This window comes from Callithrix jacchus, chromosome 7 (genome assembly GCF_049354715.1).
Source record: "Callithrix jacchus isolate 240 chromosome 7, calJac240_pri, whole genome shotgun sequence".
Classification (NCBI taxonomy): Eukaryota; Metazoa; Chordata; class Mammalia; order Primates; family Cebidae; genus Callithrix; species Callithrix jacchus.
The window spans coordinates 131,950,811-131,977,372 of NC_133508.1; the positions used below are offsets into that span (position 1 = coordinate 131,950,811).

General features: G+C 44.7%; 1 protein-coding gene and 1 long non-coding RNA gene across 7 annotated transcripts in view; one reads left to right on the forward strand and one right to left on the reverse strand.

Moving 5' to 3' along the window:
- Positions 1–26,562, reverse strand: part of ABCA4 (ATP binding cassette subfamily A member 4) — a 129,895-nt gene that overhangs the window by 83,530 nt on the left and 19,803 nt on the right. For all 6 annotated transcript variants that reach the window (XM_009001737.5, XM_054236561.2, XM_035252196.3 and 3 more), the window contains 6 exons: positions 23,536–23,733; positions 7,052–7,141; positions 4,522–4,762; positions 3,364–3,503; positions 2,594–2,710; positions 1,708–1,905 (listed from right to left, as the gene is read on the reverse strand). In XM_009001737.5, coding sequence (XP_008999985.3) covers positions 1,708–1,905; positions 2,594–2,710; positions 3,364–3,503; positions 4,522–4,762; positions 7,052–7,141; positions 23,536–23,733 — 984 coding nt within the window. The remainder of the gene's footprint in view (positions 1–1,707; positions 1,906–2,593; positions 2,711–3,363; positions 3,504–4,521; positions 4,763–7,051; positions 7,142–23,535; positions 23,734–26,562) is intronic.
- On the forward strand, positions 19,864–25,953 carry LOC103794572 (uncharacterized). Its single transcript, XR_001912895.5, has 3 exons — positions 19,864–19,927; positions 20,257–20,325; positions 25,858–25,953. It is a non-coding gene; the product is annotated as an uncharacterized LOC103794572 (long non-coding RNA).

Below are 26,562 nucleotides of genomic sequence, written 5' to 3' on the forward strand. Positions count from 1 at the left end.
TGAAGAGAGGGCCAGGAAGCATGGAGGAGTGAATGACTAAACCTATGTCAAAGCAGAAGTGACATTTGAAAGCTGAGTCCTGAGTCTCAAAGAATGAATGAGTAGAAGCTCAAAGGAAGAATTGTTTCAGGCGTTGGCAGACGTACACTTTTCTACCTTGCATTTCTTCTTTTGGAGAAACATATTCCTCCACTTCACGGTAATCCTGCTCATAGTAATGGCCCCAAGGTGGGCAGATGACCCAAGCCTCCCAATCAGAGTACACAGGGGTGGGTACAGGAGCCAGGCTGACAGGGAAACTCTCTGGGAACATTGCTTCTGCTATGGAAAAGGGATTTTTGGTGTATATATGACTGCCGAGGGCTGTAAGCCGCTGGGGCTAGGGATGAAGCTGAGCAGAGGTGAGTGGAAAAGTGAAGTGGAAGGATACGGGGGTCTCACGCTGGCCTCCAACTATTGGATCCCCCTGAACTTCATTATTTGTGTCCACCAATATATGCTTTCTTTTTGTTTAAGCAAAAAGCTTGTGACCAAAGAGCTCTAATAAATAGGCAATGAAAACAGCATTTGCAAAGGGTAGAATCCTGAGGTCATGGACTGGGAATTCCTGTGGCCTTGAAAGGGCCAGAATAGCAGAGTTGAGGGTGTGCAGTGAGCAGGGGCTGGGAAGATGGGGTAGGACAGATTTGGAAGGGACCTGTGTTACATTGGGGTTGAGTCATTAAGATTTTAAATAGGAAAACAATGTAAGCAGGTGTGTGAAATGTAACTCTGGTGCCAGGGTAGAGAAATGCCTGGGCTAACAGAAGCTGGACCCTGGAGTCCAGGGAGGAAGTCCTTGGAACGTACTGGTACAGAGATGAGAAGGTCTCTAGTCCTCAGAGAGCCTGGAATGCAAGAGGCAGAGTTGAGAGATATTTAGGAGGAGAGGAGACAAAGCTTGGTAAGAGAAATCAAAAGGGCAGGCTCTGAACTCAGGCACCTCCAGAGCTGGATCCTTTTCACTACTCCAAATGGTCATGCATGGGATGTTATTTAACCTCTTTAAGCCCTGGCTTCTCATCTGCAAATTGGCAATGATAATGGTGCAAGCTCCATGGAGCTGTGAGAATTAAATGAAGCAAATGTGTGTAAAAGTACTTGGCATAGAGTTTGACATAAAGTACTGTTCAGTAAGTGACAGCTACTGTGTGGAGGGTGAAGAAGGAAAATTAGGGATGACCCTAAAATTCCTAGCTTGAGAATTTGGGCAAACACTGATGACATTAATCAGGATGGGAAATGCAGGAGGAGGTTACGTTTGATGGGCAAGGAGAACATATGTTTCCTGATGGGGAGAACATGTTGAGGCTGATGTGCTTGTAGAACTTGGGGGCAGGAGTGTCTGGCAAGCAATAGGACCATGAGGTTGAGGTGACACTGGCCATAGATGTCTGCAATGGCAGACAGGAGAGGTTTGAGGACAGACAGATGCTTAAAGGGAGCTTTAGGAGGAGGAGCCCAGCATTAGGAGGTAGGAGGTATGAAGAGGAAACAGTTTTAAGCATGGATAAGCCATTAGAGAATGACAACTGTATAGGGAACGTGGGAACCCGTTTCTTTGGCGGGGAAAATGAAAGCTTAAATTCAAGACCACTTGACTTGCTAAGAGATCTCTGGCCCCACTCATGGGGCTATCTTCAAAGGGCCCACTGTGGCCCACCTTACCTCCAGGTATTGATTGACCAGGCGGAGGGTGCGATCAGTGACATTAAATATGTCCCTCCAGTCAAAGTTGGCCATGTCATCAGCCTGGCTCTCTCGAGGGCCCTTGTAGAGGAAGTTTAGGATGGCTTCAGCAGTAATACCTTCTTCACCAAGCTGCCTATTCAAAAAGTCTTTTACTGTTGGGTTCCCCAGGGTATCCTTGGAAAGAAGAAATACAGTCACAGCTTAGAAATTCCACAGGATCTTTGGTCTTGTTCTTCAGCCATTTCTAATTTTTAGTGATTGAGGATAGACACTCTAAGGGTCCCTAAAGAGCTAGTGAGTTTGTTCCACTCTGAGGCATACTTATCTATATCCCCTTTCCCCTAGTCCATGGGCCTCTAGAATAGAGGAAAGATGTGTATGGGGCAAAGGAGGGGCCAGAGAGGGGCATGGAAGATGGTATAAAGCTTTCTTTGGTTTATGAATATTTTTGTTTTGAGTGTCCCTGGTATATAGAATTCTTGTCTTGGTTTTCAAAGCTGAAAATGAGACCAGACAAGCACACTCAACCATGTTTGGCATTACAGAGCTGGCCCCTTGGGGAGAGATGCCTCTTTGAATCTGAGGCCCTTGTGTGAAATCATAAAAGCAGGAAACTCCAGGAAGCCACTGGTTTTGTGGCAGTTTTTAGACTTCCCCAGAATTCAAGAAACATATTTCTTATCCAAAGTCAGTGACCCCACTTGATGACTGCTTCTGGAATGAAGGCCTTTGGGGCCTGCTTGTTGTAAACTCCAATAGCGATTAACTCTTTCCTGGGAAAAGGAAACAAATGGAACTTTCCTGCCCCCATACCTTCCTCCTCCCCTCCCCACCCCTCCCCATCTTCTAATACCACCCTTACTCTGATCATGTTCATCTGCGTGCTGTTGTCAAAGAAGTACCAGATCTGGGGCCCTACTTCTTCCCAGGCTTTGACCAACTTCCTAACACGCTCCAGTTCTTCAAAAGTCGAGTTGGCCTAAAACCAGACAGAGATCGAGACAGAGACACAAACAGAGAGAAAAAAGTGAGAGAGAACTTTTGGTTGTGTCTTTTCTGCCCCTGTCCCTTAGTATTAGGGAAAGGATTTCCAAGAAAGTGTTTTTATTTTCTCAGTGTATTGCTGTTTCCCAGAACAATTCACAATCTTCCAACCTCCTGGGCCGACATAATCTAATTTCTTAGTATCTCAGAAGTCCATGTAATATTGATGATATAATTTTCTCAGAACCTTCCTCATTAAAGCTAGATTTGGACCCCCTGGGAGTAAGTCTTCCTCCCTGTCTTTATCTGTTCTGGGTAGCCAGGATTCAGAGGATTGTGAACCCTTCCATTAGGGATATAATTCAAGCAATGGGAAAGAAAACCTCATTGTAGGCTGCAGTAGAGAGGGGAGAGCCCAGGCAGGGGCACTGAAGCAAAGCATTCCAATGATGACTGTGGATGGGGGAGGAAACCCAAGAGTCCACTTAGCAAAAAACAAACATGAGACGTGCTACCAGGAAGTCACACCACACACACACACACACACACACACACACACACACACACACACACACACACTTTGTCTCTCTCTCTCACTCACTTCTGGGAGGTCCAAAGTACACAGGGGAAGCCCAGCTGGGATCTTACATTCTTCAGTATCCTTCGTGCTGCGGGGGAATCAGGAGTGTACAGAATTTTTCCCATCAGCAAAGGCTTTGCTGCCCTCCAGGCAATTTTGGTTAAAGGATTTGACTCCAGGCTCTGGATCAATGCATTACAAAAGGATGCTGCCAGGAGAGAAGGGACAGATTTTACAGAAACTCCCCATTGCTCCTAACTCAACATAGTCATTAGTGTATCCACATCACATGTCTCATTCAACTCCATGCTGGAGGATTTGACAAATAACCTAAATTAATAGGCTGTACCCCACCAATAACAAGCTCATCATTAGTAGCAAAATGCCACAGTGCCTCTCAATAATGGCCTTATCAGAGAAACAATGGATGGGGCTTGCCCTATGGTTTATTCTGCTTTAGAAGGAGGCTGAGAAGCCTGCCTCTGATTATTGCTAGGAACTGAGGCCTTCCTCAGATGAAAGGGACTCAGAGGCCAAACAAGGCCCCCGCCCCTTGGAATCTCAGCTTGAGCCTCAGTAATTTCCCTTCAATTAGCTGCTTAGCTGCTTTGTTGTGTGTAGTATTTTAGGGTCCAACTACTTTTGTCATGTCCCTCACTGCCTCTTTTTAATTTTTAACTAGAGGGACACCCAGTTACATTCTTCCCCACCCCACCCTCCTTTACTCCATAGAAGACAAAAAAAAAAAAAAAAAAAAGTGAAAGGTGGGAAAGATGACTTGCCAGGAATTTGGCATTTGGAGTGTAATTCAGTACTACACACACAGATTTTCACTGCATTGTGTTTGTAAACGCATCCCACAGCCGTGTTTACTTGCCAGGGCCCTCCTGACCTGAGCTTTGCCTGCAACTCTGGGTTGCTTCCTTGTGGATCATTCTCTTCCTCTTGAACTTAACCCTAGTTCAATTACATCAGTGGGAAATGGCCCCTCTGTTCCCTTTCCAAGTGGTCCTCAGCTCTTTCCGTGGTTCATGCCCAGAATTGCTTGTAAGCAATGCCTCCTTTCTGCAGGCAGAAGTGGACTTTCTGGGAGAAGTCTCTTTGCCTAAGGCCACTCAAGAAGACAAGATAGATGCAACCCCAGGTTTGGTTTCACCTGGAAGTATTAAACCATCAGCTTAACCAACATGAGAGGCCAATTTATAAGCAGAACTCAGAAGACTTACTTGTTCTTTTGTCATAAGAATAGATAGGATCCTTCCTTGTAGTGTCAATCCCTAGAAAGGCCTTATAGTTATTGTCTTCATACCAGTTGAAGGAGAGCACCCGAGAGCCACCTCCCTCGGGGTAGCCACACAGGAGGTCAGACAGGATGCCCATCAGCTTTGTAAAGGTCTCTGGACCACCATTCTGCATAAGGGGCCTGGTTACCCACAGCAAGTCCTGCACACTTGGCCGACGGATAAACTAAGGAAAGGAAAAGGCTTCGGGTTACTTTAAGGCAGCCAGAGTCATAATCTACTATGAGGCCAATGCTCCAAAGTTTGGGTTTGACTTCCACATTTAAAAGAAAACATCCATATTCTCAGCAACCCTTAATCCAGCTGTAAAAAACAAAACCTACTGCCACATACTTAGTGACTAGTAGAACACTAGGATGAGCCTTAAAGAAAATCACAGAGTGAACCCTACAGGATTGTAGTATAGCTTCTCTTCTTCCAGTCCCTTTTATTTGAATTCCTTGGGGATGTGTCCTTGGGCAAATGCAGAAAATATTTTACTGTTAAGCCAGTTCTTTGGTTCTGTTATCCAACCAAGATGGGGATACTAGGGGGGAAAGGGAGGAAATAAAATAATGCGGGAATGATTATGCTGCAAGACCAGAGCAAATTTCTTTGGCTAAATCATCTAAAATTTAGTTTTTTTATATTTGGGAAATAATCTTATTAGCTTAATTTTGCCAATGAATTCTTCCATTTCCCTGAAAGGTGTGGTTTGTGGTTTTCTCATGTGTGTGCCTCTATGTGTGTGTGCATGTGTATGTGTCTATGTGTGTGTTTTAAAATTCTAGCAAATATAGAACAGATGAAGTCTCCGTTCCTGGAAAAACACTTTTTCAATTATGTGCCAGCTAAGAGGAGGATGATGGCCTTCTCTTCTCCATGTGAAAACCTATAGTGCTTGCTGGCCTTGTTCTTTGAGGGGTAGATCTGTAATGCTGAGAACTCAGAAGAAGGCTATTGGAGTTGCCAGTAGCTTGGCTCCCGTAATGCCATTTGGCTTTGCTTTAGGGGAAAATGCAAAATTAAAATAATGCTGCTTTTATTCCTAAAACACACCTTATTACTTGCTTTGCTTTCAGTGGTACTTGGGAATTTATAAAACCATTAGGATTCAATCAGGTGAGACTGAAAACAGTTCCCCTATTGCAATAAGCCGTGTTTACCTGTCATCTGTCTCTTTGTCCACATGCCAACAGTTGCCCTCTGAAACTGATGAGCCCAGGTAGAATCCACACAGCGAGTCATGCCTATAATCACCGTCTACGCTTCAATAAAGTCAGAATCTCAAATTGCTTCAACACAGTGAGTCTTATGACAATCTTGTAAGGGGTTATTACCATTATTATGTTGCTCATTTAGTCAAAGCACTCAGAGATGAAGGGACTGTTCTCAGGTCAAATGGTGTAATATCAATTAATATAAACTGGACCTTCTGCTTTAACCTAGTTCACAAATGATTAGACTTGCTATCTAGATAGTCAAGAAGCCTTCTGGAACTTCTACTCAGAACTAAGATTGTTGATATACTTTAAGGATTTTTTTACATTCTCTATCAATTTCAGTCTTATTGTACTGATCTGAGTTTTTAAAATGCTATGAAGAAAAGAATGCTTAACAGAGACTTCCACTGTAGCAGGTAAACATTAGTATAATGGGCTCTTCTCTAACATTCCCACATATCAGTGTGCATACTCGGCCCAGGTTGAGATGAGTTTTATAAAGACAGATTCCAACCTTGCAGTTTTCCAGGTTGGTGGAGCCCAAGTCAGCCGCGAATAATAAAGGAGGAAAAGTTTGGAAAAACCGATTTTAACTTTTCCCTCCCTTTCATAACACTCATCACACTTGAAGAAAATTGCTTTTTTCCCATCTCTCTTTCCCATTGGGCCATGACCAGATCTGCCTGTTCATCATCATATCCCCAGCACCTCTCATCTACTGCATGGAAGAATCCATTTCTTTATGGGAGAAGACTTGTGCAACCAGATGTTAATTAAAATGTGCACATCTTTTTACAAAACAAAAGTCAATTGTTTTGTTTAAGATGAAATAAGCCAACATAGGCAAAACACTTAGAAGAATGCTTGTAAGCTATGAAGGTGTATGTTATTATTATTGGCAGTATTTATGTGAACTTTAAGACTATAACAGAATAATGAACCACTTCAGAACTGAAAAGACTTAGATTTAACTGTAAGTCCTCTGATGACTTGTGCCACACCAGGCAAGTTGGTTATTGCCAGTGGCATTTCTTTTTTGATGTGAAATCAGAAGGGTAGTTCCTTTCTTTCACCTCTTACGTAAGAGCACAGATAATTTGGGATGCGAACAGGTGCTTTGAAATTGCTAGATGGAAAGATCAAATGTACTTTTCCTCGAACAGGTTTGAGATACAATTAAATTATTTGACATAAGTGGAGTAAATGGTGGAAAGGCATAATGAAATTATAATTACTACTATCAGGCTACTCACCTGTTGAATTCTTGGTGACATATCAGATAATATTCCTCCCCAAGATCTCAGATTGACACCTTGAGAACGGCTGTCTAGGAGTGTGGGAAGCTGTAATTTACAGTAAAAAAAATCATATATATATATATTGTAGTATACAAACACTTAGGCACTATCTGATCTCCTATATGCTTGAAAACCTCCCCCCACTTCTTTCTGATCACAGGACCTTTTCTGCAAGATTACTTTTAGAAACAAAACTCTTTTATTTAATTGACAAATTGAAGACTCTCATTCCAAGTCTCCCTACTGTACTTTTCAAGCACAGATAGTTTCACAGTTATATTAAATACACCAAAGTGATTCTGATTGCTGGGTTTTTTTTTTTGAGACGGAGTTTTGCTCTTGTTACCCAGGCTGGAGTGCAATGGCGCGATCTCAGCTCACTGCAACCTCCACCTCCTGGGTTCAAGCAATTCTCGTGCCTCAGCCTCCTGAGTAGCTGGGATTACAGGTGCCCGCCACCATGCCCAGCTAATTTTTGTATTTTTAGTAGAGACGGGGTTTCACCTTGTTGACCTGGAATGGTCTTGATCTCTTGACCTCGTGATCCACCCACCTCGGCCTCCCAAAGTGCTGGGATTATAGGCGTGAGCCACGGCGCCCAGCCCTGATTGCTGTTTTAGCGATACCAAACAAGATTCCTGGAGGAAGGAAAACAGCGTGCAGCTGGCAGAGTGCGAGGAAGTGCTGTGGCCCGGGATGCCCATCTGTTCACCACACAGCTTTGCAGACACTGCAGGCTTCTTGTCATTGTTTACATCTTTCTTCCTTTGTGCCTTTTTCAGACAGGTTGTGTCTCTTCCTCCATTCAACACTACTGTCTCATGGAGGATTTGATCAGCTACATCGCCTTTATTTTAAGGCAGCTGCTGGCAGGAGTCAGAGAAGCTCCCTTGCAGATTCTCCAATTGCCAGCAGTATTCGGGAAACCCCAGCTCATGCAAACTCAGAACTGCTCCTGCATTTGCCACTCGTCAGGAGATGCGGAAGCCCCCAAGTATGCTGCCTCCAAGCCCCAAAGCCTGATATGAACCTCTGGTTTTCCAGTAACCGTGATCACATCCTGTTTCAAAACAGATGGAATCACTGATCCTAGAGGAGTCATGTAGGACTGAGTTCTAAATGTAAAGACAGTGGTTTTCAAACTCAAGTATGCATCCTGAGTAAGTGTGAATTGAGCACTGGGCATGAGCCTTTTAATGAGCTGAACTTGTAATTCTCATCCAACTATCTGGGGACAAAAAGCTTCGGCTTTTTATTTGCCAGCACGGTTCTCCTAAATGATCACTGGGCTGATCTAGCTTGCAGCAAAGCTGACAAACAGGTGGAGTTAGGCTTTGACCAGCCAGGTTCTCATTTCTAGCTGTGTGTCTTTGCCCCTCTCCTCCCTGCCATAGATGCAGAGGTCCTTGTATTCTTTTTGACCCTGAAACCCTGGAATCAATGTAGGCACACTCAGGTGGCATTCGTATTTCAGGCTTCTTTTTATTTTTCTTTTGAGACTGATTCTCACTCTGTTACCCAGGCTAGAGTGCAGTGGTGCAATCTCAGCTCGCTGCAACCTCCACCTTCTGGGTTCAAGTGATTCTCCTGCTCAGCCTCTTGAGTAGCTGGGACTACAGGTGCACACCACCACACCCGGCTAATTTTTGTAATTTTAGTAGAGACAAGGTTTCATCTTATTGGTCAGGCTGGTCTTGAACTCCTGACCTCAGATGATCCACCCACCTTGGCCTCCCAAAGTGCTGGGTTTATAGGTGTGAGCCACCATGCCCGACAGGCTTATTTTCTAATCGTAAAATAAAAGGCTTTGTTAGGTATGAGAGATACAAAGCAGATGGGTAGAATTTTCCAGAGGAAAGAACAGCTAAGCTGCCATTAATACTACACCACTGAGAAGCATGTGTATTGACCTGAGGATTGGCTCGTGCCGGGACTACTCTTCAAACTCCTTGGAAATAGCTTCAGTGTGTGCTGGGCAAAGCACTTTAATTTCTGTTTTTTCCATACAAGGGTGAGGCTGCGAAGAGTGGGTGGGAAGGGAGGAAGTAAGCAGGCAAAAACTGTGTGTCATTAAGCAAGTTATCACCAAGTCCTGCCCATCCTCCCTCCTGTCTCCCGTGAGATGATTAGAGATGAAAAGAAACTTGAGAGCCATGTTGATAAAATGGCCACATCTGGATTTTGATTGTGATCTGAACAAACCAGCTGTAACAATTGGGGGACAGTGGACATGGACTGGGTATTAGGTATTATTAAGAGATTATGGTAAATTGTATTGGGTATGATCATAGCATTGTGATTTTGTTAAAACAATTAAGTTCGTATGCGTTAGAGATACATAGGGAAGTATATATGGTGAAATGATATATTGTCTGTGATTTGCTTCAAAAAAAGTCAGGAAAAAAAAGTGGAGAACAGTTAAAACAAGAATAGCCAAATATTGATACTAGTTAAAGTTGGGTGATAGGTCCATGGGAGTTCATTATATTATTCACTCTACTTTCATACTTTTTTCTATAATAAGAAGTTTCAATAATAAAAAAAGATTTTTGTATGTATGCAAAAATAAATTGTTGAATGAGCAAATACTAAGGAAGTATCCCATCTTTTTAGTTCTTCCCCTCTAGGACTGCCTTTGTTCACTTCCCTTCCAGAATAGTTTATCAAAATAGGCTTCTTGGGGCCGGGCGCGGTGGCTCTAGCCTGTAATCCCAGCACTTTGGGAGGCCGAGGCGGGTGCATCACGAGGTCAAGAGATCGAGACCATCCTGGTCAACATGGTGAAACCCCATCTCTACTAAAAATACAAAAAATTAGCTGGGTATGGTGGCGCGTGCCTGTAATCCCAGCTACTCAGGAGGCTGAGGCAGGAGAATTGCCTGAACCCAGGAGGCGGAGGTTGCGGTGAGCCGAGATCGCGCCATTGCACTCCAGCCTGGGTAACAAGAGTGAAACTCCGTCTCAAAAAAAAAAATAGGCTTCTTGCCAGTCCCCTTGCCTCTAGCCCCCTCCCTTCCAATGCACTGTGGTCTGAGTTATGCAATAGGCCAATCCAGCCCTGTCACTTTCCCTGCTCAAACATCTTCTATGGCCCCCTACTGTCTCCAGAAGAGAAGGTCATTACTGCGTTATGACACACATGGCCTCTGTGAGCTGGTGCCTGGCTCCCTCACTTGCCTTCTCTCCTGCTTCTCTGCCACCACAGTGGACTTCTTTTTATCTCCACTCACACGTCAGCTGTCTCCTGTCCCCGGCTCTGCTCTCTATTCCTCCCATCCTTCTTTGCCTGGCAAACTTCTACTCACCCCTCCAGTTTCATTCCTAACACGATGACCTATGTGAAAGACAGCTACCCCCAGGTAGATTTAGATGCCCCTTTTTCTAGGCCTCTTGCTCGCTCCTGCCCTGCCATGCTCTCTTTAGGAGTTCTGTTTCCTTCCTTGAGCTCTTCACCATTGGTGTTTACTTGTCATCTGTCTCTCTTGTAAGACTCTATGCCCCATGTGGATAGAAATTATACCTGGATGATTTCTAGGTATGCTGGGCATGTGGTGGGCACTCAATATTTGATGTGTGAGTAAGTGAGCTTATCAAAATAAAAAACAGATTGATTATAATTGTTTATATACCTGATATTCCATGAAATGGTATGTTCATTAAGGACAGGACCCCATCTTTTGATCTTTGTATCACCAAGCTTTTCATCCATTGCATTTTCTGTACACTCATCAATGTCCAGCTGAGGAAGGTTCAGCAAGACAAGTCTGCTTTTGAGTTGTCTTTTTTTTAAAAGGGTAAATAAATTTGGTCTTTTTATCTCGAAGTCAAATTTCCCTATATTGAGGTCCTGTTAGAAGTGGATGTAATAAAGAAGTGGTAAATTAATGACTTCCTGAAAATTCATAATCACTCTGTTTTGCTAATTCAATTAATTTTACTGCCTAGGTAGTTCTGAGTCACATGCAGAGCACATAGTGGCCGGGTGCGGTGGCTCAAGCCTGTAATCCCAGCACTTTGGGAGGCCAAGGCGGGTGGATCACGAGGTCAAGAGATCGAGATCATCCTGGTCAACATGGTGAAACCCCGTCTCCACTAAAAATACAAAAAATTAGTTGGGCATGGTGGCACGTGCCTGTAATCCCAGCTACTGAGGAGGCTGAGGCGGGAGAATTGCTTGAACCCAGGAGGTGGAGGTTGCGGTGAGCCGAGATTGCGCCATTGCACTCCAGCCTGGATAACAAGAGCAAAACTCTGTCTCAAAAAAAAAAAAAAAAAAAAAAAAGAAAGAAAACAAAGAAGAGCACATAGGCTTTTTTTTTTTTTAAAGACAACAAAGTAAAAGCTGCTTACTTATATAAAGTACAGGGCAAAGCTGTCTCTGCAAACTTCTCCACATCTCTACCCAAGGGTAATCAATGTTGACAATTTGGCGTGTTTCATTGAAGAAGTACCAAGACTTTAACTTGTTTTTATATCTTTTTTCTGATTGACAATTCTACAGACCTCCACATTTTTACCATAGTTTGCAGTTTAACCATATCAACATATATGGCAGTGCTTGGAGAGCACCCCACCCCAAATGGCGGCTTTGCTTTCCCTAAAGACTGAGAGTTCCCTCCAAGAATATGAGATCAGCACTGTCTTAGTTCACTCTGGCTGCTACAACAAAACACTATAAGCTGGGTAAACAACAGAAATCTATTTCCCACAGTTCTGCAGGCTGGGAAGTCTATAAGGCTCCAGCAGGTTTATTGCATGGTGTGGGCTCGTTTCCTGATTGGTAGATGGGAATTTCTTTCTGTGTCTTCATATGGTGGAATAGACAAGCTGGCTTTTTGGGGTTTTACAAGGGCACTAATCCCAGTCATAGCCCAATCACCTTCCAAAGGCCCCACCTCCTAATGCCATCATCTTGGGGATGAGGATTTCAACATATGAATTTTGGGAAGCATACAAACATTCAGATCACGGCATGCATCTTCCTGCATTTTTATCAGCCTGTTGCCTAAAAGTACTAATAAATGAATAACACGAAGCATAAGAAAGACCACAAGAGGCTGAGTGAGGTGGCTCATGCCTGTAATCCTAGCACTTTGGGAGGCCAAGGTGAGTGGATCACCTGAGGTCAAGAGTTTGAGACCAGCCTGGCCAACCTGGTGAAACCCCATCTCTACTAAAAATACAAAAGTTAACTGGGCATGGTGCTAGGCGCCTGTAATCCCAGCTACTCAGGAGGCTGAGGCAGGAGAATCGCTTGAAGCTGGGAGGTGGAGGTTGCAGCGAGCCGAGATTGCACCATTGCACTCCAGCCTGGGTGACAGAGTGAGACTCTGTCAAAAAGAAACAAAGAAAAGAAAAGAAAAGAAAGAGAGAAAGAGAGAAGGAAAGAAAGAAAGAAAGAAAGAAAGAAAGAAAGAAAGAAAGAAAGAAAGAAAGAAAGAAAGAAAGAAAGAGGGAAAGACCGACAGACCACAAGAATAATGCACATACCAACCGATTCCATTAACCTTGCCTGGCACTGATTGACTAGTTCTGTCACAGTGACAAAGATTGATGCTTATCTATGTAATTTTGCTAAAAGTAATAATGCCTGGCCCAGCCTCCCATGTATACAGAGTGAGCCTATGGCACAATTCTAACCGAAAAGACACCAGGAGAAGTCATAGGCTGAGGTTTCTGGGAACGTTCTTTTGAAGTAGGCCCCTCTGCCCTTTGCCTGGTCCCTGCCTGCAACATGAATGGGCTGGGGGAGTCGGCACAGGTGTCTTGAGGTCACCAGATGATGAGCATGTGCTGGGGATTATGGAGGAAAATGCAGAGCAGCCTGGGGTCTTGAGGAAACCTGTGGCGCTCCAAACCCTTCCTGAAAGACCCAGCACCAGATTTTGCATGGGGAGGAAAGTGAAACCCACTGCTTCTCTGACTTTTGTTACTCACAGCCAGGTGCAGTTTCTAAATGATAGAATGCCACATTTGACAAATATGTATTGAGTGTCTGCCATTGTGCCAGGTGCTGGGGACATGTTAATGAATGAAACAAAGTCCTTCCTTCATAGGATTTACTGTCAAGAGTTTCCCTGAGGCATTACCAGCCCTCCCATCACTGTTGTCATGCTGTGTATACACCCAAGATTCTCCCACAGGAGAGAAAGAATTTGCCTCTGACCCCTTGTGCCTCCCTAGCTACAGTCCAACTTCTTTCCTCCACCCTTCATTCCCACATTCTTTTAAGCATAGTTCATATTCAGTGACTTCACTTTCTCACCAACACTTCCCTGGCTTCTGCCCTCACCATCCTATTAAGATGCTTTAGCAAGAACCCCCTAGTTTTCTCCCGCTTTTAAGTCTAATGGACATTTTTGGTTTTTGTCTTTTCAGACCTCTGTGCTTTTCTAAACATTTGTAATCATGTCTTTTTCCTCCCTGGTCACCTGTGACACTGCTTTTGCCTGGTTTGCTTTGCTATTTCTCTGCATTTCCCACCAGCGACTGTACCTCTACCTTCCCCTGAAGTGCTGAGGTTCCCAAGGGCCTCCTTTGCTCCTCTCACTCTGTACATTTCCTGTACAGTCTTATTTCCTTTATTATTTAATCTGCTACCTTTCTGTTGATGACTTCTAAATCTGTACCTCCAACCCTGACCTCTCCCCAGAGCTTCGGACTTACATATCCAACTGTCTGCTTGACATCTGCCTAGATCCAACATGTCCTGAACCGACCACATCATTCTACCCCAAACCAACTTCTGTGCCTCTGTGCCCTTTCTGTTGCTGGTACCACTTTCTGGGAGTCATCACTGGTTCTTCCCCTCCCATTGCCTAAATTTCTAGCCTACAGATCCAGAAGCTGGTACTGGGAATGAGTGTGGGGTAGGGTAAGCCCTTAGATTACAGAGGGCAAGCAAGGGACATCTGAAAGGCTACTTTAGGAGGAAGCTGGCATCAAAGACTGGAATCCAAAGAAGCTGTGCAGAGAAAAAGCAACCAGGTCCTAGATAATAGGAAGGCACCTAAGAGGGGCTAGGAGCCCAGAGGCACAAACTAAGGAATAGTTATATTTATATTTCCAGGGAGACTGGGCATAAGTAAATCAGTCACAAGTTCCCATTAGTTTGGATTATTTCCTCTTTTTCTGAATTTGGTGTCTGGCTTCCTCACTTGACAGTGGGTGGGAGATTGCGCATGGCCAGGTGGACAATCTTCTCTCCATCCCCTCTCCTTTACTTCCATAGGCCCCAGGCACACTCTGATCTTGAAACTCCATCCCACATCACATGAACACACTGGAAAGCCTCTGTGTCCATATCTATTCATCTGTCTCTCTATCTGTAGGTCTATGTCTACATAGGTATACTATTTTTAAAGCTCTTAATTTTTACTTTTGAAATTATTTGACTTTGAACAACTTATTTAATGAATTATCTGGTATAATTTTTCAGCAATCATTGTGAATACTTAAAAATGTTTGTAAAGTGGAAAAACCTGAACTGTACACAAGCCTTGGAATTTAACATTTTATGAATACAGTAAGTCCTCACTTAATTCATCGATAAGTTATTGGAAACTGCGACTAAGTGAAATGGCAATAATGAAACCAATTTTACCACAGGCTAATTAATATAAACTAGAATTAAATTTCTTTTCTTTTCTTTTTCTTTGAGATGAAATCTTTCCCTGTTGCCCAGGCTGGAGTGCAGTGGTGCGATCTCTGCTCACTGCTCTGCCTCCTGGCTTCAAGTGATTCTCCTGCCTCAGCCTCCCAAGTAGCTTGGACTATATATAGGCGTGCACCACCACACCCAGCTAATTTTTGTATTTTTAGTAGAGACAGGGTTTCTCCATGTTGACCAGGCTGGTCTCAAACTCTGGAGCTCAAGTGATCCATCTGCCTCGGCCTCCTAAAATGTTGAGATTACTGGTGTGAGCCACCACACTTGGCCCAAAATTAAGTTTCTATGGCTTGTTTCTAGTTAAAATAAATCACCAAACCTCAAAATAAAGACTAAAATATTTCTAATATTAAACACTGAAATAAATGTAAACTATACATACATTTTAAAAGATTGCTTAAAAAGTAAGATAATTGTTTACCCAATTAGTTCAATTCAGAGTCATGGGTGGCTGGATCCCATCCCAGCAGCTCAGGGCACAAGGTGGGGATCTAACCTGGACAGGACGCCATCCCATGGCAGGGACACTCACTGCCACACCCACACTGACTCATGTTGGGACTATCTTTGGGATGTGGGGGCAACAGGAGTACCTGGAGCTAACCCAAGCAGACATGAGGAGGATGTGTAAACCCCACGCTGACAGTGGCCTCAGCCAGGAATCAGCTTTGTTTCTCTCATCAATGTTATGATGAAACAGTGTTGAATGAAACTCAAGGGCCTGTTATAACTAAATTTAACAATGAAGTTGAATAGCATTACCTTCTTAAACATTCATTTAATATTCATTCATTATAATTCTAAAGTTTTTTCTTTTTCTTTGGAGTCATTTTTTTTAAACTTCAAATCTCAAATATTTTTGTAGGCTTCTATAAAGCCTGCAGTCCTTAGCCACTAATCCTATCACTTTGGGACTAACAGATCAAAATGACCAACCAACCCCATTTACCCCATTCTCACTTTACCCCTACAGACCAGAGTTAACTCATTTGAAACCACCTTACCTTCTCTAGAAAGCCTTCTTCCCCCATCACCATACTCTTCCAGCTTTCCTTCCTCATGGGTCAGATGCCCCTCCTAGCTATTCCTGTCCTTCTCAGTGTATTTATCACTTTTATTTTAGTTTGCTGTTATTTTTTAATGTATCTATCTCTCCACTAGACTGTAAGCTCATTAAGCATAGAAATAGGTTTTCTTTGTCTTTTATCTTCAGGGCATAGTACACAGTAGGTACTCAATAATATGTATTGTGGTAATTAATGAGTAAATAAACTATAACAGAGTAGGAAAGAGACAGTGTCTAATAAGGTTTTAGTTTCCTTGAGGGAAGTATTTACCAGGCATCAGGGAGAATTACAGGGAGGGAGCAGTCAGTTTCATCTGGGGATGGGGAAGTGACACTTGAGCTGAAGTTTGTAAACAGACAACTTGATGACTATGAGAGTGAGGACGGTGTCTATGAGTAGAAGGGGAGGGCCCAGGAATTCCAGGTGGAGAAAGGAACGTGAGGAGAGTCAGCAAGAGGGAGTGACTAGAGAGATAGCCAGACAAGAGCAAGACCAGGAATTTAGGGGAAAGGGAACAGAGAAACAATAGCTTGAGATGCATTTCTGTGTGGTTAATACTTTCTTCGTCTTGTTAACAATTTAGTAATATTCATTCACCAAATAGTTACTAAGCTCCAGCTATGTGCCTGGCGCTACAGCTGCAATTTCCTTCCCAGCTCTTTTTAGTGGGAGTGGTAAATGATGACGGTCTGGCCCTCACACCTTATATCTCTGAACACTGTCTGATCCCAAGGGAGCCCTCCATGTGTACCTGTTCGAAATTGCCTGACTGAGGTTGCCATACATTATAAATAACTTTCCCAAGGCTCTCTTCTTTTGGTTCCCCCTTCCCCACTATCTATTCAAATTCACTTGAATTGTTTCTGCCAAGGAACTGGAAGAGACTGCAAATTTACTTGTAATGGAACTGTGAAAATATTTCTGGAAAAAAGGTAACATATCAAAATGGCAAACATCATCACACACACACACATGTTTCCTATGCCAAACAAGTTCTCTTAATTTCTCAAGTAACACATAACTCTTCCATATCACACAACACAACTAAGTGCTGCCAACCCAAGTTCAAGGTCAGACTAGACCTCTTAAGGAAGATTGGATACACAGATAAGGCTGTGAAGGGATCTGTCTCTATTAACTGAGATTGGTCTAAGGGGCCCTTAAGCCTTAATCCTGTGCTTAAGAAATTGATACAAGGTCCTAGGCAGCAGGCAAGAAGATTCCGGCCCTAAAAGGCCTCTGTTTGGGTTGTTAGGGATCAAAACCATGTCTCTCCTTTGGGGCTATGTAATATTTTTTTCTTAAGGTAGAACAGAACATATCTCCTAAAAGGTCTTGTATTTCCGGTGCTTTGGATCAAATGTGTTAATGAAACAGGTGTCACTCTACCAGCACATGAAACATCTTAGGTGTTGAATGTTTGGTTGTTTTATTTTCTGTGATTCAAAGAAGACCATCTGGAAACAGTATTAATTTCTAAGTTGAAGATATACCTAACACAAGGGTAAATAAGTAGCCTCCGGTTAAACGTGTCTCTGGGGGACAGACATGGCGTCTTGAGCCAGAAGGCTCTGAAGGGAGGGATGAGCTACTGTCTTGAAGGCACACAGAGGAGAGATGAAAAGCAGTTGAAGCAGTGGACAGAAGTTTCTGCTGCTGTGTTCAGTCCTGGGCTGAGCGACAGGAAACCCACATTTATCCGGGAGGGAAGTTGTTGCTAGGCAACTGGGAGAATGTGGATTTGAAGCATGTTTCTTGCAACCTGACAGTTGTTAAGCATCAAATGAAAAGGGAGGAAGCCAGCTTCAGTGGTGAGGGGGCAACCGGGGCGGGGGGGGACACCCTGAGTGCTAGGAAATGCGTCATGAGGGGAGAATTCAGACTCAGTCACTGAGCGGGTGGAGGTACTTGCCAAACTGTCTCTACCAGGAGGTCACAGAGACATGCTGTCTCCCAGAACGGGAGGGAACTGAGTGTCTGAACTAGAGGGTGGGCTCTTGGGTATGTGAACAGACAAGTTATGGGACTCTCTTTGGCTCAACAGAAACTAGGTCTTTTTCTGTCTGTCCCAGTATCTGTGGTTAATGAAAGCAAAACTGAGCTTGGAATCTAGGGGCAGCCAAAAGGTCACTCTGTGAGACAGACCTCCTCCTAGTCTGGGGGGGTCTGAAGGAGAAATGAGGAGCAAAAGGCATCTCAAAAGAGGCTGTGTTCTTGCTTTGGTAAGAGCAGAATGCTTTTGTTCAAAGCGTTTTTCTATCTCTTCTCTAATGTACATTTTACTACTATTCCATGAGATATGTAGAACAAGTCTTATTTTCTCAATTTTACAGATGGGGAGGCTGAGATTTCCTTTCAATGGCAGCAAGTTAGGAGCCAACGTAGAGCTGGGGTCCAGTCTCTTAGCCACTAAGAGATGCCTGTGTGCCCCAGTGACTGCCCAGGCCTGTGGTCCTCACGCCATTGGATCCTGAACATCAGGGGCAGGGAGGATACTGATTACTTCATAAACAGAGTTAAGAAAGAATCTGTGTCTATTAAGACCTCTTAGTAAAGGACACATATTAGTGGTAGGAAGATAAAAATTTTAATGTGAAGGCTATTAACTTGGGGTCTAGCTTCAGCTGCTCCATGAACCCCACCCTGTATGTCTGTGTGAATTTAAGTTTCTCTAGGGAATAGGCCTAGAGCTGTAGTCAGATTCTTGAAGGTAATCCTAATCCATAAGAAAGGTTAATAGCTACCATTCTGTAGAAATAAAACATATCCAAAGCCAAAACCCTTCCTAAAACTAACTGACCCTGGAGAGAACCTGACTCCTCACACATTGGTGCACACATTGTAGGTGTCCAACGCGTATTTACTGAACAAAGGCCAGGACCCCAGGACTCATTATCCTAAGGAATGGCAGCCTTCCTAGGGGCCTGCTCTTGTCCTAAGTGACTTCAGTTTTGACCTTTCAGTATTTCTTTCTTTGTAAATCCATAAAAGCAACATCTGATCTGTCATGAAAATAAGCCCTGGCCTACTGCCTGCCTGGAGCTGAAAAGACATCAAGGCAGGCAAGTGACAATTGAGCCAGTAGGCTCAATGTGCATGAAGGGGCCTCTCTTCTACTTCATTTTTATTTCTTCTTTGTTGAAATCCATTCACCCAGAGGATATTTTGATTGTAATAGGTACAGGTTTTTGTAGATGCAGGCAGAAAAATATACTAATGCTGTAAGTCAAATATACTTGCTGTGGCTTGAGTATTTTCATAAACCCCCCAAAAAACAAACCAAAAAAAACCTTTCTGTTTTGTTCCCTCCCAACAGCCCTGCTGTTCCCTGGAATTGGCACTCGGGCATCCCTCCTTTTTCTTCTCCCCTCCCATAACCCCCACGGAAAAGTGGGAGAAATCAGGAAGAAAGAGGAAGTCATGAAATCAAGTCATTAATTAGTGGGACCTCACTGTAAAATCCTGTAGATGTGGGGGCTTTCCCGGACACTTGATGCAGCAATATCCATCTGAAAACTGGAATGCATAGTTGAAATTTAACAAACTGCAGCCAATGATCCGGGAGAGCAGGAACTGTGGTGGCTCTCACTGGGCAGGGGGCAGTCCACCCACGCCTCTCCCCAGTGACTCAGGAATTCAGGGAGCAGAGCCAAGAACCAAGCAGGACATTGATAGGCGCATGTAGTTGGAACCCCAAGTCTGGGCCCTTTTCTCCCTGGAACTCAATGAACTCAATGCCCAGCCACCCCGTAGTCAAAGAAACATGGATAAAATGCAATCGGAAAAGTAAAAACGGCAACAGAGCTGTGGTTGGGGGATAGAAAAGAAAGCTAAATCATACCACACTGGAAGCATTTTCAAAGGGGAAAACCGTGAGCCCAAATGCCGAGGAGGCCGAATTTTCTCTATCAAAATGCATTTTGTGGGGGAAGGGAGGGAAACTCAGACTTCCCAGCAGCATGGCAGGTCTTGGCACCCACCTCGGTTCCCCTGCTGAACTTCCACAAATAAACATTCAAAGCAAAAGGGACAGATTTGCTTCTCAGCAAGATTTCAAAGCCGTGCGCCAGAGTTGGAGAGAAAACAGGAAGGATGGTAGGGGGAAGAGGGGGAAGAAGGGGAGGAGGGGGAAGAGTGGGAGGAGGAGGAGGGGCATGCATGCCTTGGGCCAAATCAGATAGGAAGCATCCCAACCTCTCACCCGAAACTGACACACCATTTTTTATGAGGTGCAAAACATTTTAGGTAGTGTTGGCACTAATAATACCTTGAGCCCAGATCTGAGCTTCTGGGTTTCAAGCCTGAGGTGTTTAAGCCTGTAAAGGCCGCAGGTGAAGACAAGCTCCTTCAGGTGAAACCAAGAGGGGCTATTAATAAGTTTCCTTGGAGAAAATCCAGTCACTTGGCTCTTGTTTCTCTCCCAGCCCACCTAGGTCACCAATCTGTGTGTGCATACTTGCAAGTGAGCATGGCAATAGTGTGAAAATGAGCGTGTGAGTATATTCGGGGATGGGTGGGATGGTGTGGGAGGGACGGAGTAAGGCCATGGGTACTGCCTTTGGATTGTTTGAAGATGACAACACTCACTTCTGATATCCAAGGAACCGAGAAAAAACACAGCTGGTCTCAGTCGGTGCTAACCCCAGTGCCCCTCCTTCCGATTCTCTGGGCTCCACAGGTTCCCGTGTCTCGAGATTGCACCCACACCCCCAGCTCTTTACTCAGAAGGGGCAGGTGCCATCACAGTGGTTTACTGAGATTTTCTCTCTTTCTTTGCTAATGAAAACTCATTTGGCATTTAATAAAACGTTATTTACGTGCGTATGAGAAATAGCCCAGAACAGAAGGCCCAGCATTCCGGCACTGCATCTAAGTGTAGCTGCGGGCCAACCAGCTGCAATAACAGCCTCGTCCCCATGGGGCCCCTTCCCCCTCCCAGAGCAGCCCCTGCCTGCCTGATGCTCCTCTCAGAGGGCCAGAGGGTCTGCCCTGAGCCTTTCTGGGCCTGCCTCAGGCTTGTTTTTCTAAAAACACAAATAGAATGGGCCCAGGAGCAATAAAGGCAAAGTCCCATTTTAATGCCTGCAATTTCTTTCAGGTTTTTTTTTGGTAAATTTAAATTTTTTTTAGTGTAATCCATTTTTCAAATGGAAAAGTACATTTTAAAGACACCAGAAGACTAGATATGTCCTGCTTCGGTTGGGTCTTCCCCCACAGAGACAGAAGCAGGAGTGAGGGGAGAGCAGGTAGGGGTGGTGCTCTGAGGCTGAGCTGGCTCCCACCAGGGCTTTCTCCTCCCAGCAGTCTCGGGTCCACTGCAGGCTCTGTGGCTTACTAGCTTTGTTAAGAGAACAGGAGAGAAAGCATCTCCACACCACCGTTGTGTCATGGGTAATCAAATGAAAGTTCTTTGGAGCATCAGAGGCGTGTGGGGTACTATTATTATTATGCATGGTCTATAGAAATTGAGGTTGTAAATCAAACTCTATGTTCTAGGTCAGTGATTCTCAACCTTGGCTGGACATTGGATTTATCTGGAAAGCTTTTTAAAACAGTGAATTCAAGGCCTCTGGGAGTGGGGGGCCAGGCATTTGCAGGACAGACTGAGTCACTGGGGAAGCTTTTAAACACTACTGTTCTGGGGGGACAAATGCTGCTGGTATTGGTCTTTCTAAGTGGCACTGCTGGGAAATGTCCTGTTTGCTTGTCTCTGGTCTGGCTGTGAGTTTGGTGAGGGTGGAAGGTTCACAGCTGGAGCCTTGGCCTCAGCACAATGCCCGGCCCTTCACAGGTGCCCGACACAGGTTTGAGTGCCTCGAGAAAGGAAGCCTCCAGAATCCAGCTGAGGTCTGCAAGGGTGATGGTCAAGGTAGCCCAGGGTTTCTGAATGCTAGCATTTGCCAAGGCAGTGTGAGAAGGCATAAGTAAAGACTTTCTGATAAACATTTGGAAGCCAGTGTCCTGAGTTTTGGTTCCAGTCTCCGATGGAAAGTTTTACCCAGGTGCCCATTTACCCTGCTATCTCTGGGACTGACATCTCAGAATCAATGTTCATGCCCTGGGAGATAAATTTACCTATACTGCTGGCCAAAGTGCTTCAAGAATAGAAGGATGACCCTGCTCCCTTCACAGTGACAAGAGGATGGCACGAACCTGGGCACCTGGGCCCTGCCTGCAAAAGCCCAGGTGCACTTCGTTCCTTCTGCCCATTCTGCAGAGCACGCAGGCCTGCAACTCTGCAAATATGAGCATTGGACTCCTCGCTGTGCTGGTATTCAGCGGCCTGGAATAAGGGACCTTTGTTGTCTCCCTCTTTTGTCTGATTCTGAAAACAAGTCAGGAGCGTGTCTAAAATCAGGTTCTTTTTGAAACTTTGGATAGAGACACTTGGACTACATGGCTTCTTATTCTTCCTACAGTGTGGGGAGCCAAGAGACCTTTTCGGAGTCCTGGCTCTCACTGATGGTGGCATCCCTAGGCCCTGACCCTTCATACTCACTCTGGGGCTCCACCCAGACGAGCTGGGAAAATTGCAGAGTAACTTTCCAAGGAAAGTCATACATTGAAAGGGATTAAGCGTGGACTCTGCCAGAAACTGCAGGGTCTTGTTTTATTTTGCTTCATTTTAAAAAACCTTTGGCTTGCTTTTAAAGACAAGCTGAGGGTGGGTTTGCTGGGACTTGAGAGAGAGCAGTCATAAAACGGAACGTGATTCCTCAGTCAAGTTATTAGTGATGACATTCCCTACAACACAGTTCTAGAAATTAAAATGTAGGCAACAGAAAAAAACCTAATTCCATGCTAGAAATATTATCTATGCCACCTTCTCTGAAGGATTCTAATTTTGAGTGTTTCTGAAAGTATGGCCTACGATGTTCTTTATTAGAATCACCTAATGTAACAGGATAGATTCTGGGCTGACCTGGTTCTTCTGAATCAGAGTGATTGGGAGTGGGGGTTTAGAACTTGCATCTTTTACCAACTTATCTAATGGTTTTTATGCACTTTGCAGTGTGAGAACCTCTGCTCTGCAACTCCTTTATCTAATTCCTTCTCATCTTATCCTTCTGGAAAAGGAGGAGATATTATCAGGTCCCAAGCAGTCTGTCTGGGATGCAGTTCTGGAACAGAGGGTTGAGCTAGATCAGGGCTTTCCAAATTTTGAGACGACTCTCATTTTTTCTCTCTAGAAACATCAACCTTTGAGGTTGAGACCAGTTCCAGAGGAAGGGGCATGGGGCCTTCGTTTATTAAAATGTATGAAATGTTTTGTATAAACTTTTTTTTGTATCGTTCCTATCACTCTATAAAGTATTATATTTGTTTTATAGATGAGTACTTGGACCAGAAAAGGTTAAATATCTTAGCACAATCACCTGGCTAGGAAATGGCAGGGCAGGGAGTCAAACCAGGCCTCCTTCCTTTGTCACTCTGCTAGAGGAGGTGAAGGGGACTTCCCTACATTTGGAATGGGCACAAACATGCCACAGCCACATATCTAATGGGGAACCTCACAGTGACTTCTGGGCCACTGGGCCACTGTTTTAGAAATACTATCAATTGTGATTGAGCCATGGGAGTCTGGAGTTTCTGCAAGGATTGTCTGGAACACCAGGCTCACGTTCTCCCCAAGGTCAATTTGTGAGGCTCTGCTGCCCCTGGAATCACCCTCCAATGGGCAAGCAGTCAAGACCCTCCCTTACCACGTGGAAGAGTTTGAAGAAGTCCACATTGGCATACAGCGTGTCTTCTATCCACTGTAGGGTGCCCTGGGAGAGGGAGCACAGGGCGTAGCGCACAGTCTGTGCTCCCCGTCGCTGGCTGAAGATGATGAAGTGCTCCAGGAGGGCCTCACTACAGGCGATGTCCTTCAGTGCCAGGTCTGGGACTCCATGAGCAAACTGTAGGGAGCAGAGGCAACACTAGAAACTGCCCTGTGGTAGGAAAGACACCACGTCCTAACCCACAGAACCTGGGAATACCTTATGTTACATGGTGACAGGAATTAAGATTAAAGCCACTATTTAGCTGATTTTAAAATAAGGAGATTATTGTGGCTTTTCTAGGTGGGCCCCTGTGTAATCACGAGGGTCCCTTAAATGTGGAAGAGGGAGGCAGAAGAAACAGTCATGTGATTTGAGAATGACTTGATATACCCCTACTGGCCTTGGAAATGGAAGGAGACCACTAGCCGCGGAATGTGGAGTGACTCCAGAGGCTCAAGGAGGCAGGAAAATGGATTTTCCTCTAGAACTCCCCAGAAAAGAATGCAGTCCTGCTGATGCCCTAACTTTTAGACTTGTGACCTCCAGAACCATAAGATAATGCATCTTTCTGTGTTGTTCAAAGTCACTAAGTTGTGGCAATTTGTTACAGCAGCAACAGGAAACCAGTAGGATCCCCATGCCTACCTTATCAGAGTGCCATTTATAATTCAAAGGATCCCCTTCTTACAGCATGATGTTACCAGACCACCGAGCTTCCTCTCTGAAGGTGATGGTGAGGAATAGCGAGAACAAATTTACTCTTGCAAAGAAAAGTACCAGATTCCCAGTTAAATTTGAATTTCAGATAAATAAATTTTTAGTACAAATATGTCCCAAGTAGGGTCCAGATAGAACATAATTATTCGAAAAAATTATTTATCTGAAATTCGAATTTATTTAGACACCCTGCATCTATTTTATCTGGAGACCCTAAGCCCTGCATACCATACATTCTGCAGCTCCTAGGGAACTCAAGGATAGTGGTTCTTGAAGCCAAATCCTCATGATGGCCTCTTGAGGATAAGATGGCAAGGGAGAGGCCTGGATGTTGGCCAGGGACCCTTAGCTACCAAGCACCTTAACTGGCTTCTGGAGTCCTGGACTCCCATAGCAGGGGACAGACCTTAAGTACCACAGGAAAACTCATGAGATTTCCGAGACACCACAGTCTCTCCTATGGCTTCTAATAACACGGCTTTCTGGGGAGGGCAGAACGGGCCTGAGCTCTACCACTTTCTGCATGGAAACTACTCAGACTACACATGGCAGCCTGGTCACCACATGAGGCACAGGTCATGGCTGACCATGAGTTACTGGGGACACTTTCAATCTCAGGGGCCCATAACTGGTGTGCATTCCAATAGAGCCTTCCCATTTTACCCACATCTCACATCTTTTCTCCAGGGAAAAGCTCCACCCTCACCTCTAACCCCAGAGTCTAAGACATTTTGGGGTGGAAGGAATCAACAAGCTCATTTTGTCCAAGCCCTGCATGTTCCAAAGGAGAAATTGATGGAGGAGGGGTGAGGTGACTTGGAAAGCTATGAAGCAGTTCAGGGAAGGCTGGGACACCATGGAGGTCCCTGGGTCCTTCCCTCCCTCATTTATTCAATGCCCATCACCGACTTCCCATTCTGCAGGGAATAGGATAGTGACTGGGGACACAGAGATGAGTAAGGCCAACTTCCTGCCCTCCAAAGGCTCACTAGCTAGCTGGAAATGCAGGCATTTAAATAGCGGTAGGTGCAAGATTCGACATAGTGAAACCAGAGCATAGAAGAGGATGTGTTAAGAATAGCTACTAAAAGCAGCTAATATTTATTGAGTGTTTACTATGTGTCAGGTACTGTTCCAACAGTTCACATATATTATTTTTTTAACTTCCACAACTGCTATGGGTGTTAGGCACTTCTACTATTTCCATTTTACAAATGAGGAAATGAGAGGCACAGTAGTTAATTAACTTGTCTGAGTCACACAGCTAAGTGTATGGCCTTGTGAGATTTGAACCCAGAGCTTAACCATCACTTGTTAGCTCTCCAGTGAGTAAGGAAGAGGGAAAAAGCAGGACAAAGAAGGGTAGGTTTATAATTTCACTGAGGAGGCAACATCTGAGCTGGGCCTTGAAGTATGTCCAGGAGTTTACTGGGCTGGGGGTCGGGGTGGGGTAAGGGGTGAGCCAGAGAACTGTGCCCCTGTCATCTCCTAATAATTCCCTAGAGAGAGGGGATGATGAGGTTCTTTCTGAACTGTGCTCAGACCCCAGGCAGAAAGGACCAGGAGGGGTATCCAGTCCTGATGTTCAACGACCATGAGCAACAACAAAGAGGCGAGCTCCCATGTTGGCCAGTGCCCAGAAAGAATGTTGCCATCATGATGGACAGTTCTGGGGACAGTGCTGATAAGAAGCCCTGAAGCTGGGTGGAGGTGGACATACCTCCAGGAGCTAGAAGACAGGTGAGCCCACGAAGCAAAGCATCCTGGGAAGCGGGCAGGGAGGGCTGGGTCATCTAGAACGTGCCTCTGCGAAATGCAGATGGCTCAGAGTTTGCTAATCAGGGGAGTATTTAGCTCATTGGAGCCAGCAACACGAAATAAAGGCACAACCTGGTGACCCCAGCCTGCATTCTCCCACATGAAAGTCCTCAGCCCTGATGCCAGAAGCACAGTGTTAGAGATCCAAATGTCACGTTAGTAAGGAACTGGAAAGAAATTTCCCCAAAATTCCTGCCCTTATCACCATCTCCCTTTTATTACTAACTGGAAGTCATGACAGACATTGTCAGGACTCGAGTATTATGAGCTGAAGAGAACGAAAAGGGGAAAATGATCCATCGGTGCCAATAGCACCCCCACAGTGGGGGTGGGAGGGGAAGCTAAACAGGGCCTGGCTGGAGTTTCACAGCCCCAGGGCCTGGGCACTGCAGGTGCCAAGCTCAGACTGCTTCCAGGCTGACCCTCGGT